Source organism: Spathaspora passalidarum (assembly GCF_000223485.1).
Source record: "Spathaspora passalidarum NRRL Y-27907 unplaced genomic scaffold SPAPAscaffold_7, whole genome shotgun sequence".
NCBI lineage: Eukaryota > Fungi > Ascomycota > Pichiomycetes > Serinales > Debaryomycetaceae > Spathaspora > Spathaspora passalidarum.
In genome coordinates, this window is record NW_006767431.1 from 53741 (window position 1) to 74461 (window position 20721).

The following is a 20721-nucleotide window of genomic DNA, read 5'->3' on the forward strand; positions in this document are numbered from 1 at the left end:
ACCAATACCAATGATCCTGGAGCTAATACTACAGATATTGATCCAATTGATCCTACTAATACTGTAGCTAATACCAATACAAGCAACGGAGAAGACTCCAGTATTGATCCATTCATTGACCCCACTACTAATGACGACGGAAATACCAATACTAGTAATGGAGAAAACACTGTTACTGATCCAAGTTCCAACACCAGTACTGATACCGATCCAACTGATACCGAGGACTATACATATGATTGTGAAGAAACAGATTTTACTGACTTCGAAACCAATACTAATGATCCTCCATATACTGACCCTGAAGCTAATACTAATACTGCAGATGGGGGTAACACTAACACAGGAAATGAAGGAAATACAGATACTGGTGCAAACCCAACTGACCCAAATCCAACTGGTGCAAACACTACCGATCCAACAGATCCAACCGGAACTGATGATGACTATACTGATGATTGTGAAACCGAAGAACCTACAGGAACTCCTACTGGAACTGGAGGAACTGCAGGACCTACCGGAAATGGAGGCACTAGAACTGTTGATCCTACTGGAACTGGAGAACCTACTGGAACATCCAAACCTACAGGAACTAGTAAAACTGAAACTGATGATGATTATACTGATGACTGTGAGACAGAAGAGCCTACAGAAGTACCTACAGGACCCACAGGAACCGTTGGACCCACAGGAACTGCTGGACCCACGGGACCCAATCAGCCTACCGGAACTGTTGCACCTACTGGAACCAGCAAAACAGGACCTGATGATGGTTATACTGATGACTGTGAAACAGAAGAACTTCCCGGAGGACCCGGTGGCCCTGGTGGACCCACGGGACCTAGTCAACCTACTGGAACTGGTGTGCCTACAGGACCCAATCAACCTACCATACCTACTGGATCAACAGGACCCAACCAAACAGTACCAGGTAATGGTTATACTGATGATTGTGAAACAGAAGAACCTAATGGAGGACTGAATGTTCCAGGAGGTAGCCCAGGAGGTAGCCCAGGAGGTAGCCCAGGAGGTAGCCCAGGAGGTAGCCCAGGAGGTAGCCCAGGAGGCAATGAAGGAGCTAATGGAGGAGGCACCAAGATTCCACAATCCTCTATTCAAACTGTTACTACTGGAGCTCAACCAAGTTCTGGAGGACAGCCTGGCACCGGAGAAAACCCTCAAACTGTCGTTGAAGGCGTTGGTTCTCGCACCAATATTAGAATGTTATGGAGTGTATTGACTTCCTTGGTTACATTGGTAATTGTATGAGAGGAGCGACTATACATTACCCGTTTGATTTTCGACTTTCGATTATTATATTTTATTTTAATACCACGATTTCTATATAGTTTATATTTATACATAATATGATTTTTTATTATTTGTGAAACTTCCCCTACTTATAATTTTTTTTTTTTTGTTCTTAACCCATAGTAAAACATAGATCTTATATTGCCACCTATTATTTTGATCTCCATAAACAACCACACACACCCAATACAACAACAATGGCGGTGGATAGACAAACTGCTTTCTTAATTATAATAATGATTATATTCATTCTAGTACCCACTGGTAATGATCAGCCACATTCGTCCATGGAACGACAGACCCTAACTACTTATCAAAACCAGTTACGAACATCAAGGGAGATAATGTTCAATTCTACTTATAAAGGTGGTTATGGTAATATTACAGGGTTTCAATTATCATATGATGATCACGTTCTGGGGAAAAAGACGAAGGATTGGCCCATTCACAAATTCACCGATAAATTAAAGTGGGAAGAAATTGAGAAATATTCGGTATTACCTAATGATGTAAGCGAACGAGTCCGATCGTTCTGGGGGAAGGATAGAGTAGAGGATACTGCAGGCAGTTATATGTTAAATATTTCGGGTAGAGCAGAAGGCGAGTTTAAAAATGTGAAAATTTCAAATGTTAAACCGGTCAATTTAGTTATTCCGCAGTATTTGAAGGATTATTATAGCTCCTACAATAGAGATATCCCCACAGATAATGGAAATAATGATGATACCATACCTGATAGAGACCAAAGTGACTATTTTGAAAGACCTGTTGACAGAGTAGGTAACATCACAACTGGCAATGGAATTATAAAGATGCATATTTCCGGATTTGATTACAATTTTAAAAATCCCGAGTTCTCCAAATTCATATACAATGAAACAACCGATAGAATTGACGATGCGGTTGTTGCCAAGATAGACCTTAATTTGCAAGATTATCCTGAAATTCAAAGTCATGGACTCCAATTACGTGGAGTCTATTTCCAAAAATTAGGCGCCATGGTAAGTGCCACTAACAGTGCTAAATTCTTTGGGGATTATGGGCTAAGTCATTTAACTATGACTAAAGAAAATTTTAAGATTGCCAATAAGCTAATGAGCCAATACAAGAATATAACTAATTTGGAAAGAGATATTCTAATGGATGATGTCCATGGTTCAATTATTCGAGCTCAAGAAAAATGTGAATTTATATCTTTTATTCAATTTGAGAAAACCGAATATACATTTGATGAATTGAGAATGATTGATGAAGAATTGCGAAGACCCACAGGAAGACCCATTCCACGAGATATACCACAAATTTCCGTGAAGGAATTCCTTCTTTATTCACCAGATTGTGGAATTATTTTGACAAATAAACCAAACACCTCATTTTCTGGTTTGCGTAACGAAGTTTGGATTTCTCAGTTAAGAGTTGGTTTAGTAGGATTATTAGTATTGGTGTTCTGCCAATTAATGTTATTCTTGAGACAAATGCAACAATCCAGAACTCCAGGACAATTATCACTCATTTCCAGCACGTCTTTGTTCCTTTTAGGATTTGAAGATTCTACATTAGCATTAATCTTCTTTTTCCTTGCATCTGTAAGTGAAGATTTGTTCTTGATTTTGATTGCTATTACTGTTGTTACATTTATCATGTGCGGTATTTTTGAAGTGAGATTTATGGTTTCTGTTTTAACCACACAAGCCAATGAACAAGGTGCGTCATGGTGGGAAATAATGAGAGGAGGAGTCAATGGACAAACTCGTTCTGAACCAACTGAAAATGATACCGGGCCTATATTGCCAATTGCTAATCCTCCCCCTGCCCCTGCCACACCTCAAGCCAACCAAGTACCACAAACAAATGCCGATTGGCAATCAAACGGAGCTTCAAGTTCAATACTTGGAGTAGGTATTACCTTTAGCATAATATTTATGTTCATTATATTCAATTCATTCACGTGGAGATTAACATATCGGAAGATCACTGAATATATTGGATTTATATTTATTAATTCTTATTGGTTGCCTCAATTTTTACGTAACACATTGAAGAATCGTCGAAAGGCATTTAGTTGGGAATTCGTGTTTGGAAGCAGTGTAATACGATTACTACCAATTTATTATGTTTGTTTATACCAAAACAACCCATTAAGACATAGATTTGATGGTAATTTAGTACTTGCTGTTACTGGTTGGGTATTATTCCAAATTATATTATTAATATTACAATATAATTTTGGACCTAGATTTTGGATCAATGAAAAATGGCTACCACAAGCATATGATTATCAACAAATTCTTTCACTTAAAGATTTGGAGACCAAATTTGCTAGTGATATTTTATCTAGTATTAAACCCCAAGATGAAAACAATGAAGATGGGATAATGGAATGTAAATCAGATTGTCCCGTTTGTATGAATGAAGTGACATTACCTATCTTGATAAAACCCGATAATAATGAAGCAATCAAGAAAATTGGTCAAATGAATAAAAAATATATGATTACACCCTGTCATCATATTTTCCATGATGAATGTTTAGAGAATTGGATGAAGTACAAATTACGTTGTCCAATTTGTCGTGAAAGTCTACCACCGATATAAGAATATATATAGTAGTGTACATAATTGGTATTGGAATTGTCATTGTATACTTTGCAATATGTAGAAAGATTGAAGGTTTGAACGCAAGACCTATTTCCTTGTAGATCTATTGTTCACTAAAAAAAACGTAATCAGTGCATTATCAGTTGCCAAGAAACCATTGACATGGACCTGAAAAATTATTAGTTGATTCATTTATGTACTACTGATTTATTTTAAGTTGGTAATTAAGATTTTAGTATAACGTTGACCTGGCAATTAAAAGACAATTTACTACAAGGTAAATATTCAGCCCTGCATGTTGCCTTGTTGCATTTCCGAATACGAGGCACATAAATAATAAACTGTTTAAAATATTGCCAAGAAAATTCGTACATTTGATTTGAGATATGGATCGCCAGAAAATATCGAAAATATGATTATTAGAACAAAAAAGAAATTTTAGTAGCACAATAAGTTTTCCCGAAACAGTTGAATATATTATATTAATCCTAATTAAATGATTGGTCCGTGTTTTGAGTCTAATACATGTATTAGCTTTGAAGAGCGGCAACGGTATGAAAAGTGTTTAAACATCTAACAAAAACCTGCTGCAAGTAATATTCCGTGTTAATGAGGAGGTGGTCTTCTCGATTCATGCATTTAAACCTTTCCAAGCTGGAAACTGGATAACTGACTCTAAAGTCAAAAAATGATAGTGAAGAAAACAACTTGTTGCTGTCGATAGTTCAAAATCAGAGAAATTGCAAATACCAAAGGAGAAATGACATGTCTCAAAGAAAACTAAAGTTGAAGGTGGTAATGAGTGGGAAAGATCCAAGGGTCATCCTTGATCTAAGTATCAATACTGCAAGTTTGGAATTAAAATAATTCACGGAGGAATTATCCATTCAAGTTGGACAAGAAAACAACAGCTGTATTGTTTCATGCTCAACATCGAATGATAATTTAATTCTATTCTTACCAGATCAAGCTCCTCATAAGACATTTGAATATCTCAACCAGTTTGATATAGTTTTGCTTCGGTAAGTTAATTTTAGATTCTACGAATTGGGAAAAATGAGACATTTTGAATCATTATATTAGAATGATAATAGGAATACTAGTATTATAGACAAAAATATTTACGTTCATTTTATTCTTTAATTTCACTTTGTTGAATAGAATCTATCAATTTGAACGAGTATGTTGTTTACCTGAGTTCAAATTGGTTAAGAAAATCGTGTTTCAAAATTAGAATTTGAACTTTTATGATTAATATATCATTAATTTGGAATATCCACATATCAGACCTCAGGAAGATTTCAATGTGGGTTCACCAAAAGTTTTCACTTTCAACAAGAGCGGTCTGTTGAACTTACGTAATAAATACTTACTTTATGCTATTAAGGATAACTCTTCAGTGATGAAATTGTCTACAGATGGTGCTTCTTTACAAGATAGCATTACCTTGTCCATGCGTACCGACTTTAAAGGAATTGGGTCATTTCAAATTAAATCTACAAACAAAGGTACATTTCTGAATTTTCTAACCAGCGCTGGGTGCCTTAATCTCAGAGAATTATCATTGGAACTTGCCGAATTTAGTAATGAAAAAGACTTCAAGGTTTCCAATCTAACTGAAATCAGATCGTTCAAATTAAACTTATTTATCTCATATAAAGAGTCTAGAGCTAGCTTGGAATCAATATTTTATTTACTATTAAATCAAATTCATTAATCAATTAGAGGAAATTTAATTGATCTTCGGGAAGTTGTCCAGCAATCAAAATTGAATGCTTTACAAACTATTTATGTTTATAGTTTGGGTAATTACCAATTCCTCAACAAAAAAACCAGCAACACACTTGGAAACTAGAAATATACTATAGAACAGTTCTCTTTTTTAGTGATATTCAAGGGGGAGTAATACCGATGCAATATGATGATATTAATTTGACAAAATTTTCAAATTTGTTGATAGAACCGGTCCAAAAGCATCTTGCAAAATTGCATTGAAATCTTGTCATACCCCAATATATAAAGCAACTCATACATATTGCTCTACTCATTTACAGCGTTCTCAATTTAAGGTGTTTAATGAGGTACCTGCCTCTTTGAAGATTGAAAACATCTTAGAAGTATTAAAAAGATATAGAGTTGCAAGGTGCGTTGTTGTTTCTGTTGTTGAACGCAAACTCTTTACTGCGAGTGGAAATAATCAGGAGAGGATAAATCATGTCACAGTTAATCAGTATATTACATCGATATTATCTAGAATGAATGGTATGACAAGATCAGTTCTTAGTTGTTGGTACAGGATTTTGCAACTTAATCTCAACTGACTTGTATGCAGGTTTATGTTTACCATGCGACATAAAAATTACAAAATGTCGGTATGTCGTCTTACCATTAAGGAGTTGTAGTAGCCATGACTCCCTCTTAAATCGTAACTAAGTGGTACAGATATCCTGTGATGAAGGTTTGATACCAAGAAAATTAGCGCGTGTATTAGCCACCCTATATCGTCAAAGAACTTTCATATGTTTTCTTATGGATGTGCTTTTCTTGTCTAGTCTTTTTCTTTTTGTTTGATATCAACACCCCCTTCTACAATAGGCTTAAATGGAAATATGCAACTTTATGACCCAGGCGACCATGTACTGCTGGAAGGCCAATCCGAAATAATTATAAATTATAATTGTTCGGCAATTTGATTGTGTTTACAACGAGAATGTGACACCTACAGAAGTGGTCATGTAAGAACCCTGAAATGACAAATAATATGTTTACGTAAGTTTGATGGATACCATGTAGGAATGGTGATGTAAAGGGGGCTCACCAGAATTAGGTCATACATTTCTACACTTCATTGTTGAACGTGAATTAATCAGAATTTCATCAACGTTACAGTAAAATATTTCAAATCAGATCTATCTTCTACTGCCTCTAGTTTATATCGTTCGTACAAAGCAAATTAATTAGGGGTCGCAAAATGGTTGTGGTAGGCATCCTGCATAGCAGCTACTTATCAGCTGTTTTTTCTTTTTTTTTTTTTTTTGCCCTTAATTTATTATATTTTTTTTTCCTCTATTTTGATTTTTCTTTTATATAGCGGAAATTAACCACAGCACCCGCAATTAAAACTTGATTGTTGCAAACGAGGGCTAAAAAGTGGCCTGATTTTTAGTTGAATCGTTTTTTTTTTCTTTTGCAATTTTCCGCGCCCAAAAATTGAGGAGACTACTCTACTTAATTGGTAATACACCTAGCCTGACAGGGCACGTTGACACATATAATACTAAATACTACTTCTTTTTGACGAAATTAAGGGAAATAACCGGGACCCATCATAAAAATTCATATCTGAACTACTACCATTTCGTCAGTTATTTCCGAATTTCCTTCCCAAGATTTTATTTTCTTCGGATTTGCTTCCGGAGTCTTACGTAGGGCGAAAAATATTATTTTGGCTGGGAGCCCCCCCTCCCATTCTGGAATTTCAAACTCTTTCAAAAAGTTAAAAACCCACACATACATACACATACACACATTCACCTTCTTTAGGAAAAGTTTGACTTTTGCCTTGCGCTATATATATCATTTTCTTTTTTTTTCCCTTTTTCTTTTATTACCATTGATTTTACTTTTTGGATTTTCATTTTTTAATTCTAATTCTGATTCTGTTTTTCTTTTTTACAACCCTTTTTCTTACCTAAGTTTTACAACAGTGTTTACTTACCTGCTATTGAACACATAAAGACAGGGTAATAACTCGTCTATCATATAAGTAGCACCAGCTTGAAATCTCATACATATATTCTCAAATTCAAACCGAACAAATTAATCTGAAATACAGTGGCGCCGGAAGCACAGTAAAAACAGACGGGAACGACAAGACGAATAAATTTTACACACACATTAATTTTAACAAATCAACGCCCAATCAATCTACGAAATGTCACATTTTGATACCGCATTCACTATGAATGCTCCTACTAACGACACTAATCTCATGAATGGTAGAAATGACGCCAACCAGCAAATGTACTTTAATTTTGACGATGCAGATGAATTTTTGGATGTCATTTCTGAAACGTACACCAGTAATCCATCTGATAACAACAACAACCTTAGTCAAGCTAATAGCAATGTCAATATAATAAATCCTACTATGTTCTCACCGTTGTCTGCAAGTGGTGACGAAGCAACTAGATACAACAACTACACCAATGGTCAAGCTAATACCAACTATTCTTCAGATAACAACTCTGTTGAGTGGAATGACTACATTAGTCCAGAATTAGGTGATAACAACGGACTCTTTAATGGCAGTGGTAGTGCTAGTGGGGCTGAAAATGATTTATCATTGGATCAAATATTATCTAACGATACTTCTAAGAGATCTAACTCCACTAGCTCATATTCTCATGATGAAATCACACCAATTACAAATCCTTCATTGGGTTCTTCAACTTATACTTCACCGGAACCCGTTATTAAACTGGAATATAGTCAAGATAGTTTAAAACCACCTACATCCAAATCCAAACCAAAGAAAGCGAATGGTATCACCAAACCTAAATCCAAAGATAAGAATTCTCATAATATGATTGAGAAGAAGTATAGAACCAATATTAACTCCAAGATTGTTCAACTTCGTGATGCAGTTCCATCTCTTAGAATAGCTGCAGGGAGCAATGATGTTTCCTTGGCTGACTTGGAAGGATTAACTCCTGCTTCTAAATTAAACAAAGCCAGTGTTCTTACCAAAGCTACAGAATATATTAAACATTTGGAAAACAAGAATGCTGTTTTAAAGGAACAAAACTTTAGGTTGCAAAGAATGATTCAAGAAGCAAATTTGAATCCACAATCTATGCCTAGAATGATACAGCAGCAACCAATCCCCCTTCCACCTCAACATCAACCACACCCACATCATCAACAACAACAACAACAACAACAACAAGCACCACAACAGCAAGGATTTGCCTTTTACCCTAATCAATCATTCAACACTTCTCCTCTGCAACAAGGATATCAATACTCACCCCCTCCACCACCACCCCAAAGCCAACCTCAGCAGCAATCGCAGCCTAATAGATTATTGTTGGGAGGTATGGCTGCAGTTATGGGTACTTCATTATTTGGAGGTTCTGGTGAGAATGATTTCCGTAGTTTGGGAGCTTTACCATTTTCTTATTTATTGCCTAATAGCATCCTCAACCCAAGTCCATTGACTATTCAATTATGGAACATGACCAAGTTATTATTAGTACTTGGAAGTGTAGCCAGTATTATAATACCCATCTTCAACCAAGTAAGGACTCCAGCCAAGAAGAATAATAACAAAAATAGCTCTTCGCATCCATTAATAGATTGGTTCTTGATAAGCTTTGGTATGAAACTTCCTAATAAATTATCTCCTGAAGAACGTACCCTGATCATTGGCCATTTACAAGGTTCGGCTAAAGGTAGTTGGTCCACTTTAGTTTCTGACTACTTTTATTTAAACACTTGTGAAATTAATTTTGAAAATTGTTTCTTGTCATTATTAATTGGAAGAATGTTGCAAAGCAAATACACCAAATTCACCCCAATTATTAACCATCAATTAATGATGAAGGCCGGGTTATTAATGAATCTTCACGATAAAAGTGATGATAAGTACTTGAAGAAATTGAACCAACTAGTTGGTAAGGTTGACGGTATTTCCATGTTTGCCAGTGAAGATTTAATTGCTCGTTTAACTAATGTATTTGAAGGTAAGCTAATTCATAACGGAATCACTGATGGTCAAAATCATATCAAATATGTTGAATTGTATCAGGAATTCCAAAATGATTATTATGGTATTGTTTTAAACTGGAGATTGTTGGAAATTATTCATCAATTGAATTTGACGTACCTTGAAGAATTGAATGAAGATCATGAACAAATTCTTAACGATGTACAAACCATTGAAAAGATTTTGGATCAGAAATCCAGCATTTACAAATACTTTGAATTATTTGTTACAATTATTGATTCTAAACGCTCCCCAAACTTGTATGCTTCATTAAGAGGAAAGGTCCAAAATTCATTAGATAGATTCAAAGCGGAAATTGAAGGCTTAGATTTAACTGATCATGAAATTTACAACACTTCAGACGAAGAAAATACCGAGCTTGAAGATGCTCCTCCAGCCCCACCAAAGGTTAAGCCTAGTTTACGTGCTCAAAGAAGTTTAGTTGCTTCTTTGGGATTAGTTGATGAAGAAGAGTTTATCATTTTAACCAGTTGTTTGATTTTATACTTTACTAGTCTTCAACAACCATCTCAAGCGCTGAGATTATTGTTTTACTTGAAGGATTCTAGTTCCAAACTCACTTTACTTGGATTCACTGCTTTGGTTACATTGATAAATAACTTGAAACCTACTGCTGATGAGGACTCGGAAGCATTGGACATTTTAGTAAAGAATTGCCGTGAATGGTTAAACGATACTAAATTAACTGACTTTATGGAAGTTGAATTACGATCCGAATTAACCAAGATTGTGGTTAATAAAGGTATGATTTTAAATGGAGTTGAGGATGAAACTGAGGATAATGTTGTTATAAATAAAGATTGAATAGAGTGAAGCCCATATGCTTTGTTAATGCTTTCGCTTGATTTTAATATGTTATATGTATAGTTTTCTTGTTTTTATATCATAAAATTTATAAATAGTATTTATTTCTTGTTAATACAGTTGTCATTCGTTAAGTGTTATTGTTGTAGAACTCGTCTTTAAAGAATATCAATTGTTTGTAACTTGAGCAATGTATCATAGAAGCTTGGCTAAGCGCATAACTTACAGCCGATTACTATACGAAGTTAATACTCCTTATCCGTAGCGACCGTAGTAGATTGCTATTTCAGTATGCACAACGATCTCACTCAAAGAGCATTTTAAATAGATACAATAGGGTCTAATTATAGACCCTTAAATGCGGGGAATCACACGAGTAAGACCGTATTGCTTTCGAAATGGGCAAGTGGGGCACTTGCCAGGTTTTTGTTTCAGTTTGACATTTGAAATGGGGCCATCCGTATTTACACGATGTCATTGTTCCAGCAGTTGAATTATAATCAATAGGGTCGTGTAGCAATGTGTAAATGTGTTGATGTCATTGCTTGCAGCAACGCACATGAAATTCCCGCATGGAGGTGTACACGGAACATGCATGTTCGCACAGCCCTCGAGCCACTACAAAATAAATTATTGTGGATAAAAAAAAAAAAAAAATTTTTTTTTTCACTAGTAAAAACTAACTGTTTCGGGTATTAATGAGGTCTGGGGCTAGTTTCGTTGTCATTACACCGGGGGGTTGCGGTAGGCTACAATAAGATCTGGGTAGACAATACATATTTGATAGGTTGCTAAATGCTGAGTGTGATAAAATGAACTAAGAGATATAAATCTTCGGCACTACCCCCGAAACCTTGGGGTTTATAATTAATTTTTAACGTTTCATCGTTACGTAACTCGTTGTACGTTCCAGCCCCCCTAGCTGCATTATTAATCTTGGATTTGTTCTATAATTCCAAAATTCATCTCAAACTATTTCATATTCATCTTGAATAATTTTTCAATATTTTTTCAGTCCAGGCATTATTTTTTCCCACCAATTAGGTAAATTTCATTGTACTGGTGCAGACAAGTAGAATTCGGTGCATGACCCGATCAGATTTTATTTTTTACTACAATTGTTTTCGCCCAGCTAATTAAGTTTCTTTTTTTATGGACAATTATTTGATATGCATGATCGTGCAGGAAATATGTGATTAATACAAATGACAAACTGCATATGAACGGCACTCCGTCGCCTTAAGATCATGGTAAATTAGTTAGCAATGTTAGTCCAAAAGTAAGTTCCTGCCGAGAGGAGGCGGTATTAAGGTGACACTGAACATGCGTGGTTGTTTGCAAACATGCACGAACCAAGAAAAAAAAATGCGACTCAACCCTTTGAATTATTTTTAACTCAGTTATAAATATTTATCAACTTCAACCACAAGATAGAAGAATGTGTGTACAACCACATGTTATCAATAGTATTGTAAATGCAAGAAGTCCGTCTCTTAAAGTAAAATCGACTATTGTTAGATTTTGTACACAGATAGTAATTACGTAATTTTAAAGTTGGATTATTTTTGCGAGATTGTTCAAATTTCATTGTTTCACCAATTCTACCGAGACCAGTGAAAAAATGAAATCTTGCTTCTAGAAATCCGCTTGTAGAGGGGGGGAGGAGGGATGAAAAATTTCAAGTGAATTTCAAAGGCGAACCAGGTTTTTTTCCTTTTTTGGGGAATAGCAAATGCCTTATGCTGTTTTATTCTTGCTCTTTGGGATCGGGAGGTTATTTGATAATTCCTGCATGCTTAGACAGTTCGTAAATAAGCACAACTTCTTTTATTTAACTCCCATGGCATATGTCAGAAATACATACGGCAAACTACCGGATTCACCGTGATTGTTTTGATCTTTTTAATTAGAGTTAAATGCGCTTTGGTTATCCGAATGTTATGGTTTCACTGGATAATCAGAGTAAATTATCCCACGGTTTAATAATTACCCACTAAGAATAATTTTTAAAGTTTAATTATTTTTTTTTAGAAAGGTTTTTTTTTATTTTGTGGTTTTGGATTATTTTTTACAACCTCTATTCAATATTTTTTATCGTCCTTTTTTTTCGTGTTATTGCTTGTAGGCATCGAACTGGTGATTTTCATGTAGCCTTGATTACGCCAACCCCAGGTTTGTTTAAGAAAGATAGTTTGCTAGGTCATTGGAAGAATTATGGAGTGGTAAGTAGAGTATCTGAAGACAATAGTGCGGAATGACTGGATGTGACAAGAAACAATCAATTATCTCGGCGCAGTTGGCGATGGATCCCATTTCCGGTCACGATTAGCATAGAGAACAAATAATTGTAAACACAAAAATACATCAAAGGTTGATCTTGGAAATTGGTTTTTTTTTTTTTCTGTAATTCTCGTAATCATAATTGAACTGAACAAAAAAAGAAATGTCATGATGGGATGTCATGGTCATCTTATGTTTTCATTTGCGTGTGACTAGCGGGCGGAAGAGGGTGTATGTACCTGATTTAGGTTTTCTTCGTAGTGATAGTGTTTCTCAATGACATAAAAACTTAAAAGTGTATATAAATCCAGTTAATTATTAATTTTTTTATTTTTTTTTAAAAATAAAAAAAACCTTGCATAAATCAAGTGCATCCATCACAAACTAAAAATTTATCAGTATTCTTTCTTGATTCATAATAAATACTGAGATATACCCCACCTGCAAGTTCTATTTATTAACACTTTCAACATAATCACTTTGGAAATAAAACGACTAGTTTATACTCTGTATAATCAGCTTTACAAGACATTTCCACAAAATCGAATTTTAGCCAGTGCCATATTTCCACGTTTATTTTTTTTGACGCAAAAAAAAAAAGACACTACGCTCTCCGATTTCACAACACCAACAAGTACACCCCGCTGTTTCCACTATACCCCCGAAACAACCATGATGTCCGATTCTGAAGACTCATCTTCAGATCCAAATGAGTACTCTATCGAAGATTACTATAAACTAGTGCGGCCATTATGGGCTGCAAGAAATATAAATGCCAATTATTTAAACAATCACAAATTGTTACGAACGTTGGTTGACTTCAGTCTATCCCATTCATTGCCACTTAAAAATTTACAAAAGAGAGAACTTGAACTCGGCGACATAATACCCACCAAGATCAACTATGTCGATACCCTAATTATAAAATCTAAAAACACAACCGATAATGAAGGTTTGTTCCAGTATAGTGGATGTTTCAGGCATCAATTTGTGGAATTTTGTCCGCATTTAGCGATATCGGCTTACTTGTTCAGTAGGTTCCACATACCAGATGAATATGGCTCGTTTGAGTTTATATTAAGCGATGCCACTAAAAGAATATCTCTAGAGGAAGTTAAGTTGCTAAAAGGTAATAACAAACTATCAGCAATCTCATATAGTCAACAACACAAATCTTCCATAAACGCTTTGAGTATAAGTGGGTTGAATTATAAAGATATAAACCTCACTAAGCTCCTATCAACTCAAGATTTCGAATACACTGAGAAGGCGGTACTGAGAACTTTGGATGGTTTACCCCACCAAATAATGTTGCAACTAGCCGGGTTTGACAGCTTCCAAAACTACAACATACCTCGTAACGCTATCGAACCTCATCAAGAACTACTTGATCTGATTTTTCCATTTGTAAACCAGATAACACCGGAGTTCTATAACGAAGACATGTTGAGAATTAAGGAATTGCTCATTATGCTACGCAGGAGTTTATGTCAAGATATGGTTGTAATTAAACAAAAGTATCCATTGAATCCATTGTCCAAGAGTGATATTTTCAATTCCCGCGAATTTGAGAAGTTTAGTAAACAAGTAGAAGATGCTGGTGAGTTAGATGGATGGGTTCATGATTCATGTTTCTCACCAAATGATACGAACGAGGACTTGCCTCATGATAATTGGCCAGTTTTTCAAGATCCTGACTCCAAGGCTGAATTGCAGCGTGTGATTGAATTTCAGATGTCTAAATTGAGAAGCTTAGATAATCAAGTGAGCTTATATGCGCAAGAACAGAGTCATATGTATTCGGTGCTTTCCAAGTTTATTGAGACCCAAAATGAAGTATTCCAAAGACAAAGTGAGTATATGCAAAGAGTTCAAAATTCTATAAATGGGTTAGTGATCTTAATGTCGTCGAAAAATAAAAATACCATTCCCCTTGCACAGCAAAGTCTTAACGAGACGCGGAATTTCATCAATACGGTAGAATCAACTAATCTCAAACAGGGATTAGACACAACCATTGAGTTGTTGGCGAAGTTGAACTCTAGCCAAATGCAACAGTATCAACTTCAACAACAGCAAGCTCATCAGCTTCAACAAACCCAGCCACATTCAAGTGTAATACCCATCACTAATAATCATCCTGTTTTCAACATACATGCTGCTACGTCGCCTTCCCTGAAGTCTCTTAGTCCAGACCCACAGCTGCAAACTCCAATGTCACCAGTTCAACTTGAACGTCAACGTGTATTGAATAGAAGATTATCAAGACAGGCAACTACATTGTTTGAAATGTGGGATGATTTCAAAGGATTAGAAAAGGAACTAAAGGACCATGAAATCACCGTTACTGAGTGGTTAAAGGTTCATGGTAGTTCTGAAAGACAATTTAGACATACAAGATTGAAGATTATCAAGTTTATTGAAGATGAAGCCCAGAGAAGAGGTACTACAGTTGAATATGTGAAGGAAAGATTGCATAACAAGATGCGGAACAGGTTGAGACCTTGGACTTTGGATGAAGTCCAAAGAATGTTGACTTCGGGGAAGAGAATTAATCTTGACGACAATAGATAAAGGCAAACTTAAAAAAAAAACAAAAAAAAGTTTTATAGTTTGGTTTTAAAAATCAAAAAGGTAAAATGGTATGGGAAACGAACATTAGGTATACAGGCGGAGGGGTTATCAGTAATTGGTTTCCCATGTAATATCTAGCTATTTATTTTATAATGTAATTGTATTATTTATTATTGAAACTTGCAAGACGTGGCAAGCTTTAGGATTTATGTTTAAACTTTTTCTAAAAATAACTTACACTTGGAGTCAATAGTTTATAACTGTAGGGCGTTTACCTTTTTGCTATAATTTTGCATATGAACCTAGTAAACGTTGAATTAGGTTTAGGTTTGTTTTTAGATTGGCTGCAAATTTAAGGTTTTGTGTTTTTTTAGTTCAAGAGTGACGGAAAAAAGTGTTAGATTTTGAGTTACAAAATATGTTTAACTACAAACATCGGTCAACTATCATCAGATTTCAGAATTTAAACCTTAAAACTGGTTAAGCGATTACGTTATACTTCATTTCACCTCGGTCTTTAGGATCGCATGTGAATGTGCCTATGAGTAATCGTTTAGAAAGAACTACGACTAAGCTTTTGTGATTTTTCGATTGTGCCGTCAATTCACGTAACTATAACTGCACTAGTCCAAGTATTATATGCAATAGGACAGGGGCTTCCATAGTTTAGTTGCACTTGTATAACTTTGATTCCAACTACTCCATTTGGGTTACTGTAAACTATATTGTAGTGAGTGTTGGATTGCTACCGCAAACTCTGGCTTAAGCACAATTATAGTTGGAATTTTTTTTTAAAAAAAACAAGATAGAACTGTTGAATAATATGAGTCGATTTAGCATCTAACAACTTTATTACAACCAATCCCAAAACAACCCACTTTAGCGGTTACGTAAATCCGATCGGGTTTATGCGCAAATATAACTTTTTCTTTTGTTGTTCCGCAATAATTTTTGTTCGGCTTTTCCCGTTTAAGAGTCACCAGAAAGCTATTGTTCGCCGGGATCACCATGCGGGGGTGACATTGATCAACCATTCCCACAAATGAAACACAAATGTACATCTGCTCTTTATAGACTTATTACATAACAGTATGAGTTCAAGTTCAGTACGAGACCAGCCATCCAAAGATGGCAACCCCTTTGAGGAGATGATAATCACGGAAGAACCAGTGGCCGTGAAATATTCAAATTTTTTGAAAACGATAGTGAGCAACCGATACGGAATCCAAGCTGTTCTCGCCGGGTTCTTGTGTAATTTCATGGTATTTGGTATTGGATTCTCCTACGGTGTGTTTCAGGAGTTTTATGGATCAAGTAAAGGTCCACTATACAATAAATCTGAATCAATGATTGCATTAGTGGGTACCGTGAGTACGGCGCTCACCTATATCTGTGGAATCTTCAATAAATCCCTAATGTTTTATTTGTGTCCTCGAAATGTAATGCTAATAGGGTGTGTGTTGCTGTCGCTTGGGTTGGTATTGACAGGGTTCGCCAAGGTATACTATCAGTTTATTCTCTGTTCCATTTTGCAAGGTATAGGAGGAGGGATTTTGTATTTACCACCAGTGGTGTGCGGACCAGTGTATTTCGACAAGCATAGAAGTTTGGCCAGTGGAGTGTTGTTTTCTGGGACTGGTGTAGGTGCATTCGCCATGGCTACCTTCTCCCGGTATTTGATTGAGCGAGTCGGTTGGCGATGGAGTTTACGGATTCTAGGATTGATGAATTTGGCAGTTTGCGGGTTTGCCAGTGTTCTTGTTGTTGAGCCCAAGATTCAAAATTTCAGAACCAATAATGCCTTGATTAATTTCAGTCAATTGAAATCGGGAAAGGTCGGACTACAACTACTTGGCTCGTTATTACAATCTGCCGGGTATTTGATGCCGTTAATTTTTATGTCGAAATACGCTGTGTCGCTAGGTTACACCAGTAGTCAAGGGGCATTGTTTATTGGTATAAGTAATGTCGTGAATGCCGGTTCTAAGGTGTTCACTGGTGTGATTGCAGATATGTTGGGGCGAATGAATACGCTCATGATATGCAGTATTATCAGTGCTATCGCCATATTTGCCCTTTGGCTACCTGGTATTCGTGAGACATTCATTAGCTTGGTGGTTGTGTATGGTGTCTTTTCAGGAGCGATCATATCTTTGCTACCACCATGTTTAATTGAATTGTTTGGTATTGCTTCATACACACAACTAAGTGGCATAATGTATTGCGCAAGAGGAATAGGAGTAATTATTGGGTCACCTATTGGTGCTTTATTAATCGAAGGAAATGGTGCATTACCCAAAGACTACATCAATGCTGCTATTTACAATGGTGTTCTACTCAGTGGCTCTTGTATTTGTCTAGGATACTTGTGGATACTTGCATTTAAAGATCGAGAATCACGATCGTGGAAGTTATAACCTCTAGATATAGACCTATATATCAATCTCTTTAAATGTAAATGGTTCATACACGTACCCTTCACCTTCAAAGAACTTCGACATGGCTTCAACCCAATGCAATCTCAATGAATGCAACATGGCTGACGTACCTTCCATCAACACCAAGATACATACCGTCAACAGGAACCACATGGCGAATAATACAACCACCATGATTATCCCTATTGTTTTATTTTTACTAGCACCAAACGCATTTTGAATTGTCATTGACCAAAGAACAGTAGATAATTGCGCGTGGGCTAATGACAAAGCCCATAATCTCAAATAGGAAGCAGTGTGACTTACACAATTCAAACAAAATTCAATAGTATGAATCACTTGGTGGATAACAATATCTCCAAAGTTAAACTTGTCGTGATCGTCACCATGGCCAGCAGCAGAATGAAACATTGGTTCGATATCATTAGGGAATCGGAACTCATCATCAGCCAAGAAACTATCATCATCATCATCATTTGGATCATTGTTTAATTCCTGTTCAAATTCAAGAGCTCGTTCTTCTTCGTGTAACTGGAACGAATGATGACGTTGAGAATGGACATCAGAGTATCCTAATTGTATTGCCTTGTCATTCTCACGTTTCAACGTTAATGGTTTGTAAATCAACAACCACGGAACACATACAAGAGCAATCAATACCAATACAATTTGGATGAATTTTTGGCCCGGATAAAGCTGTTCTTCAATTGTCCCTGGAGATAAAAACATATTAATCAACATGTTCAATAATCCTGGTGGTTGTCTACCAGTACCAAACCAATCCACGGTCCATTTGTAAAGAATAGTCAAGGAAAGATATCCAAAGATACTCTGCATAAACAAGAACCCGGGAATGAAATTCCCAATGATATCCACTTTCCTTTTGAAATATAAATAATTCACCAAACTAAACATAAGTGAATAATTCATATGGGTGTATCCCATAAGCACCGATAATTTCATCTTGTATGAATTAGTAAATAATAAATTGTTTTCTGTGCCATGCCAGGCCCAATCTAACCCAAACGGATATACTTTCCCCAGAATCTTTTCCGCAATTAAGGTAACTGCTCCATCTTTGGCGAAATCGTAGCCCTTAGGGAATGTCCATTTCCAACCAGAACTGAAGATTTGAATCGATTTCGAAAAGATATCATTGTAGATTAACCCAGTATATATGGAAAAGAATCCCATAAGTAAAATAATGTATCTTCCATTGAATGCCATTTCGAAAATTTCGTCTTTATTTCTCATGGCGCCAAACAGGATTTCATTTTTGATCAAGTAAAGTGCACCTAATAACACAATGAATCCATGACCCACATCACCAAACATAATGGCAAACATAAACGGGAAGGTGATGATTGTGGCTAACCCAGGGTTAACTTCTTGATAAGTGGCAATACCATAAGCGTCAATAATCAGTTGGAAAGCTGATGTAAATTTGTTGGTTCTATGGAAGGTGGGAGGAGTTCTATTGGTGGAAAGTTCATTAACAACCGCAATTAAAGTACCATAATCGTCTTCATCATCTTCATCGCCAATTTCAAATCTGGAAATGTCGTGATCACTGGTGGTGTCGTCAATGGCAAATAACGAAGTTTGAGTTTCAAGAGTTCCAGTCGATGAGAGTGCAACCGATTCATTACTAGAAGCAGTGAGTCCAGCATTAGCATGTCTTGTCTTTTCCTTGACCAAATTGCGTAATGTTGATTGAATTTTTGTAAACTCCGATTTTGGAATCCACCCTTCACCAACAAGACATCTTCTAGTAGAATCCTCATCAAACTTGTTCAATGTTTCAAATATCAATTTCTCTCGCTCAATTATGTAGCAATAATCGGGATATGATTCTTGGAAAATTTTCAATTCGGTAATTAATTGTTGTTTTGTGCTGACAACCACACTATTTAAGTCTTCAATCTTGTTATTCAATTCAATCAAGGTAGCCGATCTTGTATCTGCACCTCCGACAACATTATCAAATATAACACCATCCAAGGATTGAATGATTTTGCGTACTCTTGATTTCAAGAGATCCCCATGAATGAAAATAATAAACACATTCTTGTCAATCAATTCATCAGAGCTGTCATTGACAGGAAACTGTTCGTCAATTTGAATATCATGAAAGAATAAATTCCCACGAAGGGTTCTCCAAAGGATATTTCTTAAAATGGGTACTTTATCACGGGCGATTGTCCCTGCAATTGAATCAAATGCACCATCCTCCAAATCCGCTTCCTGTAATCCCAACTCTAAACTTTGATTTCTTCGTTGTTGGTCATTAAGCAAAGCAACACTATCATCTTCTATACTAGCACGATTTTCAAGTGAGTGACGTTCCACTTCAGTGACTAAGGATGACCGGTGGAAGTCATCCACTATATTGACAACATTTCTATTCTCCACCTGTCTGAGTTTCTGACGATTGAGGTTGTTGAAAGACAAATCCAAATGCTTGATTCTATCATGGAACTCGTCAAGTTTCTGTTTGAGATCATCCATGGCTGCCGCAGCAGGTAATGGTTTCAAATCAGCATGCAAGTAGGCTCCAACGAGATCAGTCTTTATTGTTTCGTGTCTCACCATAATCTGAAACAATTGGTGTAATTTTGTCGACATGATATCAATCGACTTCAAATCATTGACAAATGTCCGTTGAAACGGAGTTAATTTGGAGTTCAAATCTCGAAATTGAACATTGCCCAAATTCCCCAATGCCCATACCATATCTCTGGCTAATTCAATGGTGACGTAGAATTGCACTAATGTCATGGGTGCAGATCGGAAGATTGCTTCTTCCGGCGCTGTGTGTGCATTGAGTTTAAGAGGGGCTATGTTTGTATCTGAAGTCGTGGAACTAAAGAGTCGAAATGGAGACATCGTGGCTCGTGTATGTATATGTGTGTGTGCGTTTGCGAGGTCT

At 36.1% G+C, this 20721-nt stretch overlaps 5 protein-coding genes across 5 annotated transcripts; 4 read left to right on the plus strand and 1 right to left on the minus strand. All coding sequences in view use genetic code 12, as the record gives it.

Annotated features, from left to right (window-relative positions):
- Positions 1–1508: 1508 nt before the first annotated feature.
- SPAPADRAFT_52369 (ubiquitin-protein ligase) lies at positions 1509–3905 on the plus strand (the record flags this gene model as incomplete). The annotated part of the gene is made up of 1 exon (XM_007377177.1): positions 1509–3905. One exon carries the CDS (start codon positions 1509–1511, stop codon positions 3903–3905), a length of 2397 nt encoding a protein of 798 aa, XP_007377239.1.
- A 5121-nt stretch (positions 3906–9026) lies between these two features.
- On the plus strand, positions 9027–11037 carry CPH2 (Cph2p; the record flags this gene model as incomplete). The annotated part of the gene is made up of 1 exon (XM_007377178.1): positions 9027–11037. The coding sequence occupies one exon, from the start codon at positions 9145–9147 to the stop codon at positions 10498–10500; it is 1356 nt and encodes a 451-aa protein (XP_007377240.1).
- A 2109-nt stretch (positions 11038–13146) lies between these two features.
- On the plus strand, positions 13147–15529 carry SPAPADRAFT_68392 (uncharacterized protein; the record flags this gene model as incomplete). The annotated part of the gene is made up of 1 exon (XM_007377179.1): positions 13147–15529. The coding sequence occupies one exon, from the start codon at positions 13453–13455 to the stop codon at positions 15352–15354; it is 1902 nt and encodes a 633-aa protein (XP_007377241.1).
- Positions 15530–16343: 814 nt separating this feature from the next.
- SPAPADRAFT_157060 (uncharacterized protein) lies at positions 16344–19860 on the plus strand (the record flags this gene model as incomplete). The annotated part of the gene is made up of 1 exon (XM_007377180.1): positions 16344–19860. The coding sequence occupies one exon, from the start codon at positions 16446–16448 to the stop codon at positions 17769–17771; it is 1326 nt and encodes a 441-aa protein (XP_007377242.1).
- STV1 (Stv1p) lies at positions 17787–20678 on the minus strand (the record flags this gene model as incomplete). Its single annotated transcript, XM_007377181.1, has 1 exon — positions 17787–20678. The coding sequence occupies one exon, from the start codon at positions 20676–20678 to the stop codon at positions 17787–17789; it is 2892 nt and encodes a 963-aa protein (XP_007377243.1).
- Between the last annotated feature and the right edge of the window lie 43 nt (positions 20679–20721).